At 28.6% G+C, this 20,319-nt stretch overlaps 2 protein-coding genes across 2 annotated transcripts in view; one reads left to right on the top strand and one right to left on the bottom strand.

The window, feature by feature from the left end:
* Window positions 1-14,928, bottom strand: part of Ack (activated Cdc42 kinase) — a 31,975-nt gene extending 17,047 nt beyond the window's left edge. The window contains exon 1 of the mRNA XM_065511054.1: window positions 13,659-14,928. The gene's annotated coding sequence lies outside the window, so the exon portion shown is untranslated. The remainder of the gene's footprint in view (window positions 1-13,658) is intronic.
* Window positions 14,929-16,701: 1,773 nt separating this feature from the next.
* Lsm11 (U6 snRNA-associated Sm-like protein LSm11) lies at window positions 16,702-17,556 on the top strand. Its single transcript, XM_065512546.1, has one exon. It carries the CDS (start codon window positions 16,725-16,727, stop codon window positions 17,538-17,540), a length of 816 nt encoding a protein of 271 aa, XP_065368618.1. The 5' UTR covers window positions 16,702-16,724; the 3' UTR covers window positions 17,541-17,556.
* The last annotated feature ends 2,763 nt before the right edge of the window (window positions 17,557-20,319 follow it).

The raw sequence follows: 20,319 nt of genomic DNA, 5'->3' as shown, positions 1-20,319 counted from the left end.
AATAAAAACTGCTCAATAAAAAGCAAACAAAAAAATTCAATCAAAACACTAGTTAAATTGAATTTATTTTTTTAAATACAAATTAAAAATTTCATTGCACTACAAAAAAAAGGGGGAATAATCAATAGAATTTTATTTAAATTACAATCATACGGATGTTGAAGATATTTATAAAATTCGAATGAATTTTTGCTAAAAACTAAAAGTGTTTTTTGATTTATAAATACGCGAAACAAAAGTGAGAATGCAAAAGGCACAAGTAAATTGTCGCAATATTTTTATCAGTGTACGAGCTGTAGATGGCTGAAGACATATTAAAAAAGGGGTAGACAATCGGCGAGAATAGTAAAATAGAATACTTTAGTTTTTTCATTAGAATTCTGGGTTTCTCTAGTAGAAATAAAAAATATTACAAGTTAGATTATGGTCATACTTGGGAGAATTTATTTAATAGTTTCTTACGTACACAGCTCTTCTAAGTACTATTGTTCTGTAAATACAATATTCTTTATACAAGTACATTACAATCCATTTTTTTTATTTATTTAAAATCTGTTTTCGTCAGATGTCAGTTGCAGTCAGTCTTAGTATAAGTACATAAATACGTAAACAATAATTCAAATTCAAAATCAAGTTTTTATAGTCAAGACTTAAAACGTGATAAACATTTTAAAAACATCTTTTGTACTCGTAAACGTTGTAGTTTTCTTTTTTTTACTATTTATCTGTCTTTCTTTTGTTTTATCAATAAACACAGCTAAATGCAAAATGATTAAATTAACTATTTTTTACAATAATTTTAAATTCTAAAAAATACACACAATTTTTAAAGGCATTTGTTCTAAGAATTTTTGGTTTGCGTTTCAGCGTTTAGATAAGAAAAAAAATAATTGTGGTTTAAAAAAGGCGAAGGGGAGAGAGTAGAATATCTCCTCTGTCTTTGTCCTGTTCCGACGGGTACTACGAAAATGGGTTTTTTTTTCATATAGGTCATACAGGTTCGGCACCGATAATAATCATATACCAAAATACGATTATGTTAGTTGAAGATTGATGACAAACAATCATGACTGACAGTCAAATATATGATACATTTACCTCTGTTGATTGTTTCCCAAAAATGTGTTACGCCACTTTTTACACTAAGAAAATATTCTGTTGCGTCGATATAAAATATATCTATATAGGAGTGAGATCGAAAAAACCTTAACACACGTTTTTCCTTAAAACTTTTATCAAGTTACTTTTGAAAAATATGTCAGTTATTATGTTTAATGTCAATTATGTTCAATTGTGGATAATCTGATTAAAATGAGTGACGAGAAAAAAGTGCGTACTAAAATTATTAAATATTTTCAACAAAACCTGTCGTCAAACTGATTTCAGGTAGAAAGATTGGTCCACATGATGTTTGTAAAACCAATAAAGAGAAAGCATTTCCGGTAGGAAAGCAGTCCAGTTAGCTCAGTACTCGGACTATTTGGTACGAAAAGTTAAAGCCAATGCAGGTTTAACAACATACAAGGTAAAAAAAGTTCCTGACAAGAACGCTGCTAAAAATTTAGAGGCCAAAGACAGAGCACGGAAATTGAAGTCAAACTTTATAAAAAAATTATTTGTCATCCTGTCGCTATGGTAGCAAAAAAAAAAAATTAAACTGGTAAAATGGTAAAAAAATGGTTGTAGTCACTACTCATAAATTAAATAATAGAAGAACAAAATAATTTTCAAACTAATTAGATAGTAATATAAATACATATAACAAAATTGAGAAATTTTCGAAAAGTGGAGTTAATCCTTTTAGCTTCTGACACATCCATATATGTATGTTAAGATTTTTTCGATCTCAGTCCTTATACAAAATAGTTGTGTAAAGAAAGAAGCAAGTGTAAAGAAATAGGAGGCTTAATTGGATTAAGGTACCTTAAAGGGAGAACAGATGGTACTTTTTCGTTCTTCAAATGGTACTTTTTGAATTTACTATAATATTGAAACAGGAAATTAAACACACGTGATCCTAAATGAGTTCAACTCTACAAAATATGGACTTAAAAAACTTTTTTTTGAATAGTTTATGATAATCGACCTACCGACATGAAATTAAGAATTTATGGTTGTGGGCAAGGTCTATTAATAAGGTCTGTGCAACTCTACAACAATTCAAAAACAAAAAGAAAAACAGGCATTTTGTTTGTGTAAAACTATACTGAACTTGTCAAAAACATTACCAAAACAAACATACATAATATAATTTTATTTTCAACAAAAAAAATAAATGTATGTATATTACATTTATTTTTTTAGATATATAAAATTCACGAACTATTGAAGAGAAGTAACGCATTTTTTATTAATTTTTTCCGTTTTCAATTTGTTCACGACACTTTTTATTATTTGTTTATGTTTTTAATTTATTTTTTCAGTTTTCAATTTTGTCACGAAACGTTAGAAAAGTAAACAAATTTGAAAAAAAATACAATGGCGCTCTAAAATTGTAAACAAATTTTGACAAACACAGTATGTAAACACAAAGGGACAAAAAATTATCAGCTGTTTAGTTGCACAGACCTTATTAATAGACCTTGGTTGTGGGTGAATGTAATATTTCTTTATTGTAATCGTACTTTTTTGAATATATAATAAAACATGGTCCTGAATGAGTTAGAATCCACAAAAGTCGACTTTTTCCTCCTCTTAATGTCGTTATCGCTAAGCTACCGTAACCCCTAAAATATTATTTCAGCTCAACTACTATTACCGCTTTGCTACCGTTACCAAAATAACTGTAATTACCGTTACCCATAAAATACCGTTACGTTCAAGAATTTTGGTATTAGAAAGCAGCAAACTCGGTCCATAAACTGGTAAGATATGATCAAAAATGTGTGGCTAATAATTTTGGCAAATATACTTTTTTTTTAAATTTTATAAGAGCATACAAGTTGAAAGGTATTTATGGACAATTCCATATCATCGTACGTGACATTTGTAAGCCTATAGAGTGCAATAGATTTTGCAAAAATAAGAGTATCTGAAAAATAATTTGGTCTTTATGTTCCATTCAAAGGGTACTATATTTTAAAATAATAAAAAGTTCTTTCGAAATATTGTTGTCGTACGTGACATAAAACGGAACTCATTTTGAGGTACATGAAGAACTATGCGCAAATATTCGAATCGTGAGAGGCGTTATGTTTTCTTTTAATTTCTTCCACTAAACGAAATATTTTTACTTTACAATCCCTCATATTTAAATAAAAACAATATTGGATGATTTTATAATAAATAAAATTTAATATCGTACGTGACATACCGTACGTGACAGATTTTTCTCTTATAATAAAACAATATATATTCTGTAAATATTTGTATACAAAAACTTAAAAAGTGAATAGAAATATACATTCGGTTTCAATAAACGATTTGACAATAGCAAAAAAACAATCAGTCAAATTCATTTGATACTACAAGCTAATTGGAAGCCTTGTTTTCGCCGCAATTTTAGCTTAAAACATTAAAAAATTAAATATAATCAGTTTGAACTATTATTTTTGTCTTTAAAATATTGTAATATGATCTAAATACTTTCACATAGTAATATTCTATTATTTTCTTCTATTCAAATCATCTTGAAAAAAAGTTTCAAGGGTTATCGTGGTAGCGATTCTCGTGGGATTCTCGTGCCCATATGATTCTTCATAGCCGAACACAGTACTCTAACTTGTTTAAAAATAAAATGGAAATTACAAATTTTTATTAATACATAATGAAAAATTGCTATCGCTATTGATTGCAAGTAAATAGTTGATAAGTATTTAACAAGTACTGAACTAACAATAATTAGCGATTACATATTTTTAGTATAATTTTCTGATATTTGTCAAAGATTAAGTATAGTTTTTCTTTTGAAATTATTTTATGTAAAATTATCGAAATTCTTTTTGTTTGTAAACGTAACACACCTATTATATAAACTAAATATAATTCTGACTAATACTAATATTACTAACTTTAAAAACAAACTTTAACTTTAAAAACAAAAAACATTATTAGAGTAACAATAATGAATATGTTTGTACTCAAGACTGATTAAAAAAAGTTAAAGTTCGACGACCTAAAAGTACATTCATTCATTCATTCATTCATAAGTTAAATATTTTATAAGGATACAATTAAGAGCATACCACATTTGTATATTTTTACTTAGTAATAAACTTAATTTAACCACATAAATGGAAAAAAAATGATAAATGTGGGTATGCATGTAAAATTTATTAAATAATTAAAGAATTCGCAGTTTCATTTAATACTCATTATATAAAGTCATCCAAATTGTTTATATAATATCCTATGAATCACTCAAAATTAATACGTCAAAATTATAACGTCACCTAAAATGCAAAACAACGTATCATCAAAAAATTCAAAATTGATTTTTTATTGATTACGATTCACTACATCATGTTACATATGTGTACAAAATTTGAAACATTTACTGTCAAAAATAACCAAGTTATAACCAAAATTGAAACTAAAGTATCATCAAGTACATTATTTTCATAAACAAAATAACGTATAAACTTTGAGTAATTAATTAATAAATAGTTTTTACCTTAATATAGGTAGTGTCCTATTTTTTTTAAACATGTGTGGCAATTGAATATTTTTTGCAGTCTTTATGAAAATTTAATGAAGTACCTTTTTTTAGTTTGAAAAAGTAGTTGTTAGTAATTAAAATAAAAAACATTAAAAATTTAAAAATGTGTATATAGTAGGGAGATCGGCCCGATTTTTAATATCCGGTTATAAAGCTCACATATCGAATATCGAAAAAATCGGTTTTTTCTAAAAGTGTGTTAAAAACTTTAAAAAATATTCAAAATCCATAAAACTTTTTTAAAACAAATACTCCAACTATTTTATAATTCATAAAATATAGAAAATATCAACCACGCACTTTTAGAAAAAAATCAATTTTAATTTCAAAATGGATCAAATTTAACTCGAAGACCTTGTGAACGTTAAAAGAAGTAATCAAAAAGAATTAAAAAACATTTAGCGTTTTAAAAAGGCTTATTTTTTGTTATTAAAATACATGTATGTATATTCTTTATCATAATTATATGATCTCTTTTTTGTTCTGTTATGTTTTTTCATGAACAGTTTTTGTTTTAATAACTATTATTTTAATAAATAAAACTTTTATTCTTCTTATTTTTAGGCGTTTTAATATTTTGCCAAAAAATCGGTTATTATTAAAAAACCGAAAACCAAACCGGTTTATATTAAATTGCAATTTTTCGAATAAACCGAAAACCGGTTTCTAAAAAATGTCGAAGAATCGATCAGCATAATATATAGACTGCTTTTATTTAAAATAAAAAAAATATTTTTATTTTTTTATATAAATTTATATTGATGATAGAGTATCCAAAACCGAAACCGAAAACCGGTCAACCGGATTTTTCATCTTTGTAAACTCCACCAGTTTCGGTTTTTTTAACTTTTCGGTTTTTTAACAAACCGGTTTTTGTAAGACGGTTAACCGGTTTTAATGAAATATATTTTCTAAAGCTCAATCAAACATATTTCTGAAAAACTTTGATACAATTTTTAAAAATATTGATTTATTTTATAGAAAATTATAGCATTTGACAATATTTCGTAAAAGATATAAAATAATTGCATAAAGATAGACCTTTAAAAATTAAAAAATTCTAAATAAAAATTTAATATAAACCGGCTTTTTTTTGAAGACAAAAACCGAAACCGTTTAACGGTTTTTTAAAAGACAATAATCAAAACCGGTTTTTTCAAAAACACACTTTTTCGGTTAAACCGGAAACCGGTTTTTCAAATTTTCCGGTTTTTTGGATACTCTAGTTTTTATGTTTCAGAAAACAACAATTCAAAAAAAACGTAAGCCACATAGAATAAAGCGTATGTACTTTGGAAAACTATTTTTTTGTATCAACTTTCTTAAAAACTTTTGGATTCAAATCTCAAAAAAATTCTAAACGAAAAAATTTTGTTTTTATAAATTACAAAAAAAAAATTATTATTTCATATATTTTTTATGTAAAAATTTCAATATTCAAAAAATTTCGTTTAAAAATTATAAAATTCTTTTAATAAAGTCAAAAATTATTTCGTTACTATGACCAATTGCAGTTAAACGTTTTATAAAAACATGGGCCAGCAACGGTAATTGCAGTTATTTCTATAACGATAGCTTAGCGGTCACGGTAGCCAACCTTGGTTTTTCATTTAATTTATTTTTTTATTCAAAATAACTGTAATACTTATAATCTTAATATGCTAGTTTTCTAAGTTCTCAATTTTGCGAATAATATTCTCACAAAATTTTTGTGTTTAAAAACCTCTATTACTCTTCAAAAAAACGATTAAATTTGACAGCTTAAACAATCACTAAAATATTATAAAAATAACAAATAAGCGATATAAAATCTAAATTTATAATCTTGTTGATTAAACTACAGGTACTTGAAATAAGTATAGACTTGTAGCATTCTTTTGTTTATAATAAATAAGTTTTATAAAGCAAATATGTATTTAAGTAACTAGTATTTACTTAAGTAGTAGCAAGTAGAGACTCTTATCCGTTCAAATTGTTTTAATTAAGAATTTTATTTTCTTCTGACTGCTCTTCCAACAAACTCATACTCGTGTTTGTTGTTTATGATTTCTTAATGAATCTACCTACCGGAATGACGTTATTTGAAATTCGTATTAATTTGTGCAGCATTCTGATAGAAGCAAAGAGCAGACAAAACTAAACATTGTATTTGAAAACAAAAGTCTACATTTCCGAATACACTGCGGGTACACAACTGATGAAATCTTATACTTAAGATTGTTTGTTTATTAGTTTTAATCGTTGTGAAGCCAGGTTTTAAATTTAAGAAAATAAACAGGCAGCTGTTTTAGTTTTAAACTACTTGTGTACGAGCAGATGCGACAGGTCAAACATAAATCACAAAGACATATTTGAAACATTTTTAAAGTGAAATAGATTTGGGTTTTTTTATTATAAAAACTTAGAAATTACTTGGTTATTTTACATCTTATATTTAAGAAAATATAAAATAATTATTTGTTTGTAGTTTCCTTATCAAATTGCCTATAAAATTTTGTTATCATCAAGAGCAGTTTAATAAAGGCAAAAAAATATAATTTAATTTATTTTGCATAGGAACAAGACATTATTTTTACAATGAAATTTTTATCAAAGTGGCTCTTAAGTAATTTAATCCTCTTGCTGCTTTGAAAAAAATCCCTTGCACAAGATCAGTCTGAAAAAGAACAGACAGAATATAAAAGAATATTGAACGACAAAAATAACCACATATTACTTCCGGTTTTAAAAGTAAATAAAGACATGTTGCCTCCATTGAAGTGTGTTACAGTGTGACACATATGTAATGAGACAAGAATTATGAACAATATATGAGCATTACTTTCATTATAAGCAATGGTGGCATAAAAACCTAAAATCTTAATGAAATCATGATATGCTACGTTTAGAAAAATTGAAAATTGTTTCCCCTCGAAACGAATTGTCCGGATATTAGAAAAGCGTAGAAAGGAAAGTATAGTTCTCGCACACAAATTCTCAAAAATTGATTCAATTTAATGATTTGATGTCAACAATTTATTTTGTATGAAATCTGCTATTAGCTTGTAACATACCAGTTTAAAGTGAATGATAATATTCAGTTACTTCCAGAAGCGACAATGTTAATTCGTTCATCATTTTTTAGAGTCCAAGCTAAAAATGTACTATTAATTTCTAAAAAATAAAAAAAATATGATCGTCTTTTATAGCGAAGATACGCGTGATCATTAAATTGAAACAGTACAAAAATGGAAATTAACCCTTAAGAGCACTTGGGTTCAAAATGACTGTTTTTCGTGATTTTAAATGTTCAGGGTCATTTGGACCTCAAGTGCTATTAAGGGTTAATTTCCATTTTTGTAATGCAAAAAATTCCGGTTTTTCCTTAACAGCCCAATTATGAAAAAAATTCCGCGGGAGTTTTTTCCCTTTTCGTTTTTTTAACATAGAATTTGAATAGGAAAATTGAGAAAAGGAAAAAACTCCCGGGGAATTATTATTTGGGCTACGGAAAGTTGATTTCAACATACAGACAGTGCATGGCTATATCAACTATCTATAACGACCAGAATATACAGTGATGGACAATACAATAGAATCACTACATATGAATTCGATTAAAGCGGTAGAACTACAAAATTTGATTTCAAAATTTAAAATTTGTTCATTATATATTAATGCTCATAACGTAAACAATAAATAGAAAAAAATAAAATAAAAAAATAACACATTCTTATGTTAAAAATGATGTCAAATCTAAAAGACTAAATAAAATATGCGACTTCAAATAGAATCAATCAGTTTTAAAATGATTAAAAATAAAAAATCATCATAAGAATTCGTTGTTTCCTTAATATTTTGTTGCATATCAATTATTTCTAATAACAGCATCAAATCTTTTGGGGATTGAATTTAATAAACTTTCGCATGTAGATCGGTAAATTGAATACCATATTTCCTGAATTTTCTGCCAAAGTTCTTCCTTGTTTTTAAATTTTTCAGGTCCGAGTTTGTCTTTTACTATTTTCTATAGGATTTAAGTCTGGTTATTGAGACGGCCATTCCATAACATGAATTTTGTTATATAAAAAACATTTTTTGGCTAGACCTGATGTGTGCTTTGGGTCATTATCTTGCTGGAAGCGACATTTTAAGGGCATATTCCATTCTGCATGTGGCTTTATAACATTCTCCAAAATATTTACATACAAGTGCTTATCCATATTTTCTTTAATCCAATAAATTGGACCAACGCAATACCAAGAAAAGCATCCCCATATAATAATATTTCCCCAACCATGTTTAAACGTTTTTGGTTTCTGCCATTTTTTGGACGTCTAACCTATGTCTCATCATCACTACCAATTAAATGGAATGGTCGTTTCTTCCGTCTACAACACATTTTGCCACACCAATCCCTATGATTGCTCCTGGTTTTAAATGAAATATTGATAGTGATTCTATCGTAATGTCCGTCACTGTATATACTTTGTGGGGTCGCAAATGAAAATGGTAGAAATTACTAACGGAATGACAAACTTATATATACCCTTGCCGCTCATGGTGAAGGGTATAAAAATCGAAAACAAGAGCTACCTTAAAAAAACAGTTGCATTCGGCGTAATCAAGTTGATTAACCCCACTTGACAGTTTTTTCAAGTAGCACAGTGTTATTATTCTTTAGTCAATCTACCTTTTTTGGAGTTAGGGTCGCCGCCATCAAATTTAGTCAGCGCAGGTCTCTGGTTCGGATAGTACATCTTCTGAGAATAACATTGATGTAATCAAATATTTTTTCCTGTTGCTGCTTGTTTGAAATTTCAAGAATAATCATTATTTTCACTCCCTGCTTTTTTTTATTTGCAACAAAAATTCCAATCTTAATACAGTGCACTCGCGATAATATGAACTAATTAAAACCAGGCCAGTTCACTTTTGCAAGATTGTTCATATTTGCGAATGGCATCTAATTCCCATATAAAGCTAGGGAAATCCCCAAATTATTATCTAGTTGATTTAGAATTTAGCCACTACCCTGTTGTTTTAGATTTCAACTCTGTGTAGATGGATAAAATACGTTAAAAAACAAAAATAAGCTGTTCCTATTTTAAAGATTTTGCATACTAAGTTCATATTTTAGAGTAACCAATGGAAGTAAAAAGTGTTCTTATATTGGGGTGTTCATATTATCGCGAGTGCACTGTACTGTCATTCGCTGCCACTGTACTATTGTATTCCTTTACAATATACAACATTTTATAAACATACATACAGTTGTTAGACACTGTCGTATAAATGAAAGTGAGTTTTATGTTGTCACTTGATGATGATAGTGCAGGTTTATTGTGGCTGATGTTGTAGTTGTTTAAAAATCCATAATAGTCTTGTTGTTATTGATGATGTTGTTGTACGCAAAAATGTTTGTCTTTGATAAACCTCAAGTGATGATGACAACAATTATGGAGCGATACGAACAAGCGTATACTGCAGTTGTGAATGAATGAGTGAATGAATATGACAAGTTTTCATTTAGTAGTAAGTAGTGTTGTAGTTGTTCAAGTTTTTTTTTTTTAATATATATTTTGAACCATACAATAGAGCACTAAATAGCAGGGTGTGTAGGTTTATCTTTGGTAATTATATATGGATTATGGCGTTGTAAAGCCAGATACCCACTTACACACATAGGTACAGGGAAAACAAGTGCATCTGCTTAATAAAACAAAAGTTTCTAAAACATTAGGGTGGGCTAGTGAGTTTCGTTTCCAATAACAGAATGACAATGGCAATTTAAAAACATAAAATATAATTGAACTTATAAACTTGTGATAAGGTGTGTTTAAAGAGCAATTTTGGAAGCCAAATTAAACAAACATTTTTAATATTTTAGTTATATTTTGTTCTAGTTTAATGAATTTACTATATTTGCTTTCAGGCCAGTACAATATTAAGCCACTTTACTTAAATTCATTGAACATTTTGTGTATTTTGTCGATAACTTTTTATTGACATTGTTTCGGTAGTTAAAAGAGTTAAAACTGTTGTCAATTATAGTTTGTCGTACCACAATCTTTCGGGGTTAAAGTTAAAATTTATATATTTCAAAGAATTTGTCTCTTTTAAGCAAAGAACATTGAAATAAAGTTTCCTCAAAATTACAAAACTTAAATTTTATTTTAAAATATCTAAGAATTTTGTAAAAACTTTTGAATTCAAAAAAAAACATGACTAAAGACAGGTGCTTTATTTTCAGTTATGGAGAATGCCAGCCTCATTGGAAATTGTCATCGGCGTAAAAGAAATGGAAGATCGGGATTTATTGGAGCTATGTCAATTCTTGGAATAAATGCTGTGCTTCCTTCAGCAGTGCCTTACAAATAATGGGTCGATTATGGATGGCAACCGAACTTCAGTTGCGTTGTCAGTTGCCTAAATGGTATTACAGATGGCAACTGACAGTATCATTTTCTGTTGCCAAATGGCAACCAGAAATTTGTGGTTGCCCTCTGGCAACGCAACTGAAGTTTGGTTGCCATCCATAATCGACACATAAGACTTTTTGATAGCTTTGTGACTTGTAATCTTTTTCCATTGCATAGTCCTTTCTTCGTGTTTAATTTACGAAGAAACATAACAAGCGCTCCTACCTTGAGGCTTAACTTGTGAGGCGGCATTTCTGATGGCGAAAGACTCTTTAAAAATCCGAGCAGGTAGTTTTCTGTTTCAGCAATATATTTTAATTCCACTGAATCAATATTTAGTATGTGGAACACTCACCTTCCAAAATGTGTAATAAATCTTCGGTGGCATACTTCGTCATTTCTGGGGCAAAAGATAGCAAAATGTAGATAGAGCTTTTTTTGTTATTTGAATATTCTCTAATATTCTCGTAGCCCATCGTTAATAGCCAATCTCTTTATGATGAGTTCACAGCTCGAATATTTAATGTTAAAAGTAAAATTTTAAACTGTGACCAGAGATCTGAATATTTTAAAGATGTTTGCACAATAACCGCTCTGTGGAACCACATGTAAACATTGGCGAAAATATTTTCCTAGCAGTAGTACCGTACCTCCAAATGGGTTATAATTTGCAATAAAGTTTTTAATAACTTATCAATATCAAGTGCGTGACTGTGTGCCATTATTGCCACGTCCCAAATATGTAATGTGTTTTACTTTTTTAATCAGATTTGCATCAATTTGATATGTTTACATATTGATGTTACCTCATTTCACTTTGGATTGCATGTCATCGTTTAGAAAATATCAGTCTTCCTAAAACTAACGAACAATAGTCATTGCACCTTGATAATTTTGTTGCATAATTCTAGGACTTCCTATGAATGAATTTTGCCACAACCCTTTTTCATCATAATTCTGCTTCCATAGTCCAAAAAATGTAATACAAACTACTTTATGGTAAGCTCCAAAGTCATTACCATATTCTTGGCTTCAAAATTAGCTGAAATGTAAAAAAAAAACATTTTTACACGCCTCTTTTCCTCTCGATCCCCTTTTTCCTCTTATTTTTTTGTACACAGGCCAAAAATCAAAATTTCGGCTACGTTAGGATTTAGCCATGGTGTTTTACTTTAGGCATATTCATACTATATTCAGTTTTCTAGCCCATCAGTGGGCTTCAAATTTAAAGAAACATTTTTGTTAATGCTTTTATAAAATTTATTTTTATTTGACATTTTTATAGAAACAGTCAATTGTTTAAAGCTGCACAAAATTTAAAAAGGGTACATTTGCACAAATGGGAAACTTAAGCATTACGTTAAACAATTAATAAAGGGCGAGTATTATAACAATGTAATCCATTCAATGATTGATTTCAACCAAGAGAAATAAAGCTATTTAAAGTATAAATACATATTTTAATTCTCTTATCTGAATCTCATATACTATTATTTGTTTCAAAAATATAAAATATAAATTAAGAAAATCATATTTTTCGCAGTTATTTTAATGAAAGAATCTTCACATAGATCTGGAAATTACTATTTAATATAATAAAAAGCTTGTTTATCAGTTCAAAACTTTAAATTTTTCCGCTAAAATCGAAAAATAATTTTCGGTTTCGAATCAGTTTCACAAACATTCCGTTCAGTTATTTTTTAGTTTTTACAACATATTTTAGTTTAATACGAAAATAATGCAAAAAGTATTAAAGTTTCAAAAATTTGTATTTATTGACGAAAAATTAAAAAAATATCTTAATTATATAAACCGATTAAATGATACAAAAACCCGATTTGCCCGATTAATCGAAAATAAGTATAAAATATTCGAAATCGTTGAGGGTTTCAAATATAAAAAGGAGTTCAACCAGTTTCGGGTTTTGAATACTCTAGTTACAGTTAATTAAAAAAAAAAAACAAATTCAATTTTTATATCAAATTGTAACATTAACCCTTTATTTAATTCATAACATAATGACAAAACCATTATTTAAAAATTAGAATTAAAATTTGTTCGCTACGAAGAAAAACGTAACAGATTCTAATCTAAATTGAAAAAACTTATTTTCACTCTTCAACGATTAGAAAATTAAAAGTGTGACATATTTTGTCTATTAATTTTTGTAGGAGGGTTGTTTCTCTGACCATCAAAACACACTCATCATAATGACGAGGGTTAAAATAGGTCATGGCAATAACAACAATAAACTGCTTACGTTAGGAAAAAAATCCAAATCTGGGTATGTATACAAGTTGACAATAGAAAAATACAATATTATTACAAAAAATACTAACACATGTTAAATTCTATGACCAAAAATGATGATGGTGGTGTGATAAACAAAATAGAAACACAAAAATAACAAAGATAAAATTGCAACATTTGTGAAATAAACAACAAAATAAATAATACACACCGAAACAAGTGCAGATGTTGTGGGATTATTAAACGGAAGATGATGATGAAAATAAAATTGAAATTTTGTATGCCATTTTTTTTGGCAAAGAACAAGATTTTTTAAATTAAAACTAAAAAGAAATCAAAATGAAACTTACCTTTGTTGAAGGGGGGAAGCTGGCCAAAGGAACAGCTGTCAGCATACACACGATAATTAACAAAAACAGCAATAAGTAAAATGTAAAAAAGCAGCTGATATTTTAGAGGAGCCGATCCAACACTGAAGAACTGGTTTTGTTTAATTTTTGGGAGGAGGCAGCTGTTGTTGTATTTGTAATAAAATATAAAACAAAATTGCAATTGTGTCTTCTGTTGCAGTATGTTTTATTTTAGGAAGAACAAAAAAATACGAAAACGAAGACAATTTATTGAAGAACCTGATGCTGCATGAGATGATTTAAAGCTGTTTGGATTATTTGTTGCTTTTGTTGTTATTATAGTTGAGATGCTTTAAGGTGATGGTGGTGGCGTCAATAACATTGAACACTTGTAGGCCAAAGGCAACTGGTTTTTACTTTTGTGGCTAGACTACTTTTTTCCCGAGTATTTTAAATAATTGAATTTGATGTCTGGTTGGACAGAATGCTATACCAATGAAGAGTCAAAGTCCTGTTCTTAATTATTTTTCTTTTTTGTCGTAAAGAAAATTATGAAACATTTATAAATGATAAAATTTACACTGGTTTTTTTAAATGCTGTTGTTTGTTGGGTTTTTCTTTAATTTACTATGCATTTTTTTCTATTTTGCAATTTATAATTAGCACTATTACACAAAAACAACAGCAACAACGTAGAAAATGTTGCAATTAACAATATAATGCAATATTTATTTATTATTTCTTCGTTACAATAATGAAGCAATTTTCTTGTTTCCGCGTTTAAACGAAGAAATTAAACGCAAATAATCGATGGTAGTTAATTTTCTTTCTTTTTTATTATTATTCCTTACTAAATTGAAATAAATTAATCAAATTAAATATTTTCATTAGATTCTCAAGTAAATGTCAAACACAAAACAAAACATCAAAAATATTTCAAAAAAACAAAAACAACACAATCATCATTAGCATTCACTATTCATTGCGATTCATGAAAAATCATTTTCACTCATTCTCTTTTGTTTAAACAAGAAAAACTTTTTTTTTTTTTCTTTAATGCACCTTAATTAATTAATTTTTTCAGCAATTATTTAAAACGTTTCAATTATTTACCATTTTAATTATCAAACACGCACATTTAATTTTTTTCTTTTCTATAAATTATGTTTTTTTCTTAATTCTTTTTATTTTAATTATCTTAATTTCTTTCTACACGCAAAATAATTTGTAGTCAACAGCAACATAATCCAACAACATTGATTTCAATTTAATGACTGAATTCATTTCGTGGAATTCAAAAACAAGTGTGGATCTTACCTCACAGTGTTGTATTTTACTAGTAGTAAAATGTTGTGGTGAATTTGACAAGACTACAGGGTAGCTCATAGATATAAATTAAACGAAATGGTGAATAATTTGTAAAAAATACACACATATTTAGGTAATATTTTTGAAAAGGATTAATATTATACACCAAATTTTCCAAGTATCATGCAGGTATATACAATTAAAATGTCTCTAAAATTGTGCAAAGTTCCTCTAAGTATTAAAAATGTACCTGCAATTTAGGCAACTATAAAAATGGTATACTAAAATTATAAGTAAAACTTTACTACAAGTAAGGAAATTTGTGTAAATTACAGATAAACTATTAAATAATAGGCGTTCGGAATGCATATTTTGTGTGTGTATAGCTAAAGCATTTTAAAACCAAAATAGACGCAAAACCAATTAGGGACCATGTAAATGAAAAATTTATTTGAATAAATCCTAAAACAATAATTTTACCAAATTCCTTATAGTAGTTTCTTTTTTCAAAATCTACTACCTAATCGATATAAGTTTTATGATAAATTACTTAAAATATTACTAGAAAAATTGAATTTCTGTTTTTTTTTGGAATTATTATTGTAAAATAAATATAAAAATCTTTTTTCGGTTTATATTATTAATAATGTTTTATAAATTTTAACGAAAAATATAAGTGTGATTGTTTTAAAAAAAATAATTTTTAGAAGATTTAGAATATTTGTAAGTTTAATTGCTATTGTTTAGGTTATAGTTCGTAAAACATAGTCATAATTGTTATTTCATCTTAAATTAAACAAGTATAAAAGTACTAAATTTGATAGTACGAATTCAGCTTATAGGTATAAAACTTGTTTGCTCTGTATTTGTTATGGATATGTTTTTAATTAAGATATTTATGAGAGCTATTTTCAGATAGCGCAGTTGTATGGGGGCTGGGAGAAATAATAAAGCGATACTAACATAATTCAATAGGCTTAGTTATTGGGGCAATATAAAAGTTTGTTCTAAATTTTGTAGAATTATCTGAAAAATTGCTACCTGTAGTTTATACTTTAAGGTGGGTGTTGGGGCATTATTTGTCACGTTACAAACATCAGCACCAACCCACACTATAAAAAACAGTTATCAAGATAAAATGTTAATACTCCATCAGAATTTTTTATATTTCACATACTCGATGTTGGAATTTACTATGTTTTTTTTTTGTATAATAAATATTTTATTTATTTATCTTCAATTTATATAACCAAGCCTTAGGGGCCATTAATGGATAATAAAAGCTACAGTTTCAAGTTCATTTGTTTATATTTTAGAATTATATTTATATAACAGTTAGTAATAATAGAATAAAACAAAAATTTTTTATCTTTGATTTTCGAATCATGAATTGTAATTATATACACAGAAAAAAGAAATTCATAACTGGAATGAATTGCATTACGTAATGATTTAGTTCAAATATTTTTGTATAATAACCCTATATTGGATTTTAAATAAAACAGCTTCCTTAAAAAAACATTTTTTCATGTACATACGAGTGCCAAATGGTTGGAAGTGAATATTTTTCTCTAAACAACACTCACTTATCCATCACTATTTCAAAACTCACCACATTGTAAACAAACCGAACAAAACAGATGATTAACAACTCTCAAAGAATGCACCACACAACACAAAAATTTTAAAAACTAATTTGAACTTAATTTACTATATTCTTTCATTTTTTAAGAAAATGCTAATTAAAAACCTGTAAAAATGGAGCAACTAACTAAAGAAAATGAAGACAAACCCACAACATCTAAAAGTAATCTTCCAACGAGTGAAACGCAAAAGGTGGAAGGCAAAGTAGAAAAGCCTCATAGCAATAATGCGGAATTGGACATTACAAGTGAAAGCTTTAATCCCTTAAAAGCTTTGTATGCTCCAGAATATCGGGTGACAGAGAAACAACCCAAAATAATTTATCAAAATATGGCTGCTTTCGAAACAGCCCTAAAAAAGGTAGGAATATTAGGTTTAAATAAAAAACCCAAAAACCCTCAGGCTTCCGGAAGCAAAGATGGTAAACACAAAAACCCCTTTTTAGTGGAAGAGGAAAAAACACAGAGAAGATTTCAAGATCATCAGTTGGCCATAAGAACAGAGGCGAAAGTTAAAAACAAACATCAAAGGAATCTGTTAATGCAAATGGCGCAATCGGAAGGTCCACTCAAACAATTACAACAATTTGCTAAAGAAGGCAATACCATAAGAGTACTCGTAAGAAGAGAACATGGGATTAAGGGCTATGTGGAGGGTGTGTTAAAAATGTTTGATCGCCATTGGAATCTTTTGCTGGTGGATGTGTTAGAATGCTTGGAACAGCGTAAATATAAATATGTCGATGATAAATTAGTTACTCATCAAGTGCCACAGGATTGCTCACATATCTTGCAACAATTAGGAATTACACTGCCACAACAGAGCGTTAAAAGTTTGGGTAGAAAACGGGTGGAGATTAAACGACATTTGCCACAGCTTCTTTTGCGTGGGGAGCATGTTGTTTTAGTTTCAGCTAAATTATGTAAATAATGTATAAATAGTGTTTAGTTTAAGTATAAAAAATAATTTTATTTAAATTTTTAAATTTAAAAAAAATCGTATTTATTTTATTAATATTGATCAAATGTATTCAGAATTTTCTCGATATAAAATCAGATTTTATTACCTGGTTGCGAATTAACGCATTCGTGATCGAAAAATAATTTCGTTATCTTAATTATAACAAAATGTATTAAATTTCATGCTCGATATCGAATGCCGTAATCTCAAATAAGAAAATTACGATCGAATTTACTCGGTATCGAATGCGGTAATTCGGCCCCTGATTTCTAGCTTTTTATCAATTATTTTTATACGAGTTTTAGAGGAACATTTTTATTCGATTTAATTGAAACCGAGTACAACTTGTTATTTTTGCAAGTCGAAAGTCCACTAACTAACAAATAAAAATCAAGCACATTTTATAAGTCACCAGCAGCATATTGCAGACTTTTATGAAAACGTTTTCGATCTTTTTGAACACAGTACTTTTATTTAATTTATTATTAATGAACAATTAATATGTTCGTCAAAGAAAGTTAGATCTACTTTAGTAACATATGTATGTCAAAAGAGGAAGAGATTTTTTATTTTTGGTATTTTAAGTTTGTTGGTGGAGTATAACGACTCACAAATTGCCATATTATCCCACATAGATTAATTAAATTATTATTTTAATTTTAAAATATGTTTTAGCTATTTTTTAGGTGCCTTGAAACATCCACTTTATATTGTGGACTCCATTAATCTTGTTTTTCATCTTGAATTGCAAAGTTTTTTTAAGGGAAGATTTTTTACAGAATACTTTGGAATTTTACAATAAAATACTAGATTTTGTATTCTAGTAATTGTGTTCATAATTCTATTCTCCTTTAAAATTCCATAACATATGTTTTTCCGTTATAAAAGTTTTAACCGAATAAAGAAAATTGGTATTAGGCAGATTTTTGGCCTAATCCGAAAGCAAATTTTCGGTCGGACTCTAAGAATTTGTTATTTTTGACCAAAAACATAGTTTTCGGGCTTTGAATACGATTAGATCTAAAATTGAAAATTAAAAATACCTAATATTGAAGCTAAAATTTATCTTTAGAATGGTCTACGATTGATGCTAAAATTGAACATTAAAAAGAACTAATCTTAAAGCTAAAATAAAATTTTAGAAAGACCTACTAAGTTCCTGTTTGTCGAAAAGAAAGTGATTCGAAATACATTTGCATAGAAGTCTTTTTAAAAATATACATATATTTTTTTGATATACATATATCTTTTTGAATTTACCGAATATTCACTACTAAAAGCGAATGATCTTGCATCATTGCAAATGCAAAATTGTATAGGTTTTTGTGTGTATTTTATTATTGGATAGTTTTTTATTACTTAATAGTGAACTCCGCTAAAGTATAGTTGTTGCAACAGCTAAAACTATTTTTTAGTCTGGGCATATACATCGAGGTCCAAGTAATTTTGCTACTTCTCCTGGGTTGGTCCATAAATCCATTGGACGAATTGAAGTTGAATTGGTTGGGCAGTTAAAAATGTGGGTTTAATGCGGACACTTAGGTTCCATGGGTAGCCACTTTTCAAGCAGCTCACTTGGGTCCATTCAAAACTGATCCCATTGTGATACCCAGGTAAACATCTTGGTATTAATTATACGTCCGTTGTTTCCAGGCTAAACCAACCAGATTCTCTGATGAAAGAGTAGATTCGTCTAGGACTTATCCTTGATAGCTCATCTAAGCATGATAGGAATGGTGTTCCGAAGATACGTTCCCTCAGATTTATCAGAGCCGGGCATTGACAGAATAGGTGTGACACCGTCTCATCCTCCTCTTCATTATGGCAGCTCCTACAGTAGTCATTATACCGTAGGCCCAATCTCCTAGCATGTGTCCCAATTATACAGTGTCCTGTAATGAAGGAGACAATTAGCCTTATTTGCTCACGACGAAATTCCATAAGTAGATTCGTCCTGCTGGCATCATATACGGGCCAAGTAGACCTCGTTGTAACACAGGAAGACTCATTGGTCCACCTGCTTTGTGCAGATTCATATAGTGTCCGCTGAACATCCATCTTGCATATAGCAAGGGAAATACCAGAAAAGGGGTCGATCTCATCATCATCCATCATCGCCCCCATTTTGGCCAGTTCGTCAGCTATACAATTACCCTGATTACCATAAATTAGGGACGACCTCATTGGCAGTGGGTGACCTAAAATTAAATTATATTGATGGCGTCTCAAAAAATTGACTTTTTCTGAACTTTTATGGTAATACTTAAAATAAATCAGCCCATTTTTTTATTACCTACTAAAAAAACTTAAAAATAAAAGTTAAGAAAAAGTAAATTTTTTAACTTTTTCTGAAATTTGGGCGACTTTTTTTAACAAAAGCTATCGAAAAATCTATGGCACAATATCGACATATTTTTGTCCTTACAAATCGGCCCACGCTAATGTATTTAGAATGTCATCAATATCGATTGCTAAATCGATCCACCCTACTACTGTATGTATTCTTCGTATACTCGAAAACCTCGCGGGAGACTCCAGCTGAGCGATGTCAAAATTAGGATGACATCTCAGGAGGAACATAGTGTTATATTACTGGGAGAACCTTCTTTTCCACGTTTAGATGGTGTTCCGAGGTTATCTTCATTCATCATTTTACTATCCTTAAGACAGAATTCTGGCATCTTTTAATATTTTCCGACTGGGTATAACTCAACGAAGGCGACCACGCTGGAAAAGGGCAATTGACCAA

Source organism: Calliphora vicina, chromosome 5 (genome assembly GCF_958450345.1).
Source record: "Calliphora vicina chromosome 5, idCalVici1.1, whole genome shotgun sequence".
Taxonomy (NCBI): Eukaryota; Metazoa; Arthropoda; class Insecta; order Diptera; family Calliphoridae; genus Calliphora; species Calliphora vicina.
The sequence above is the reverse complement of the archived record's forward strand: the minus strand, read 5'-3'. Positions and strand labels throughout refer to the sequence as shown.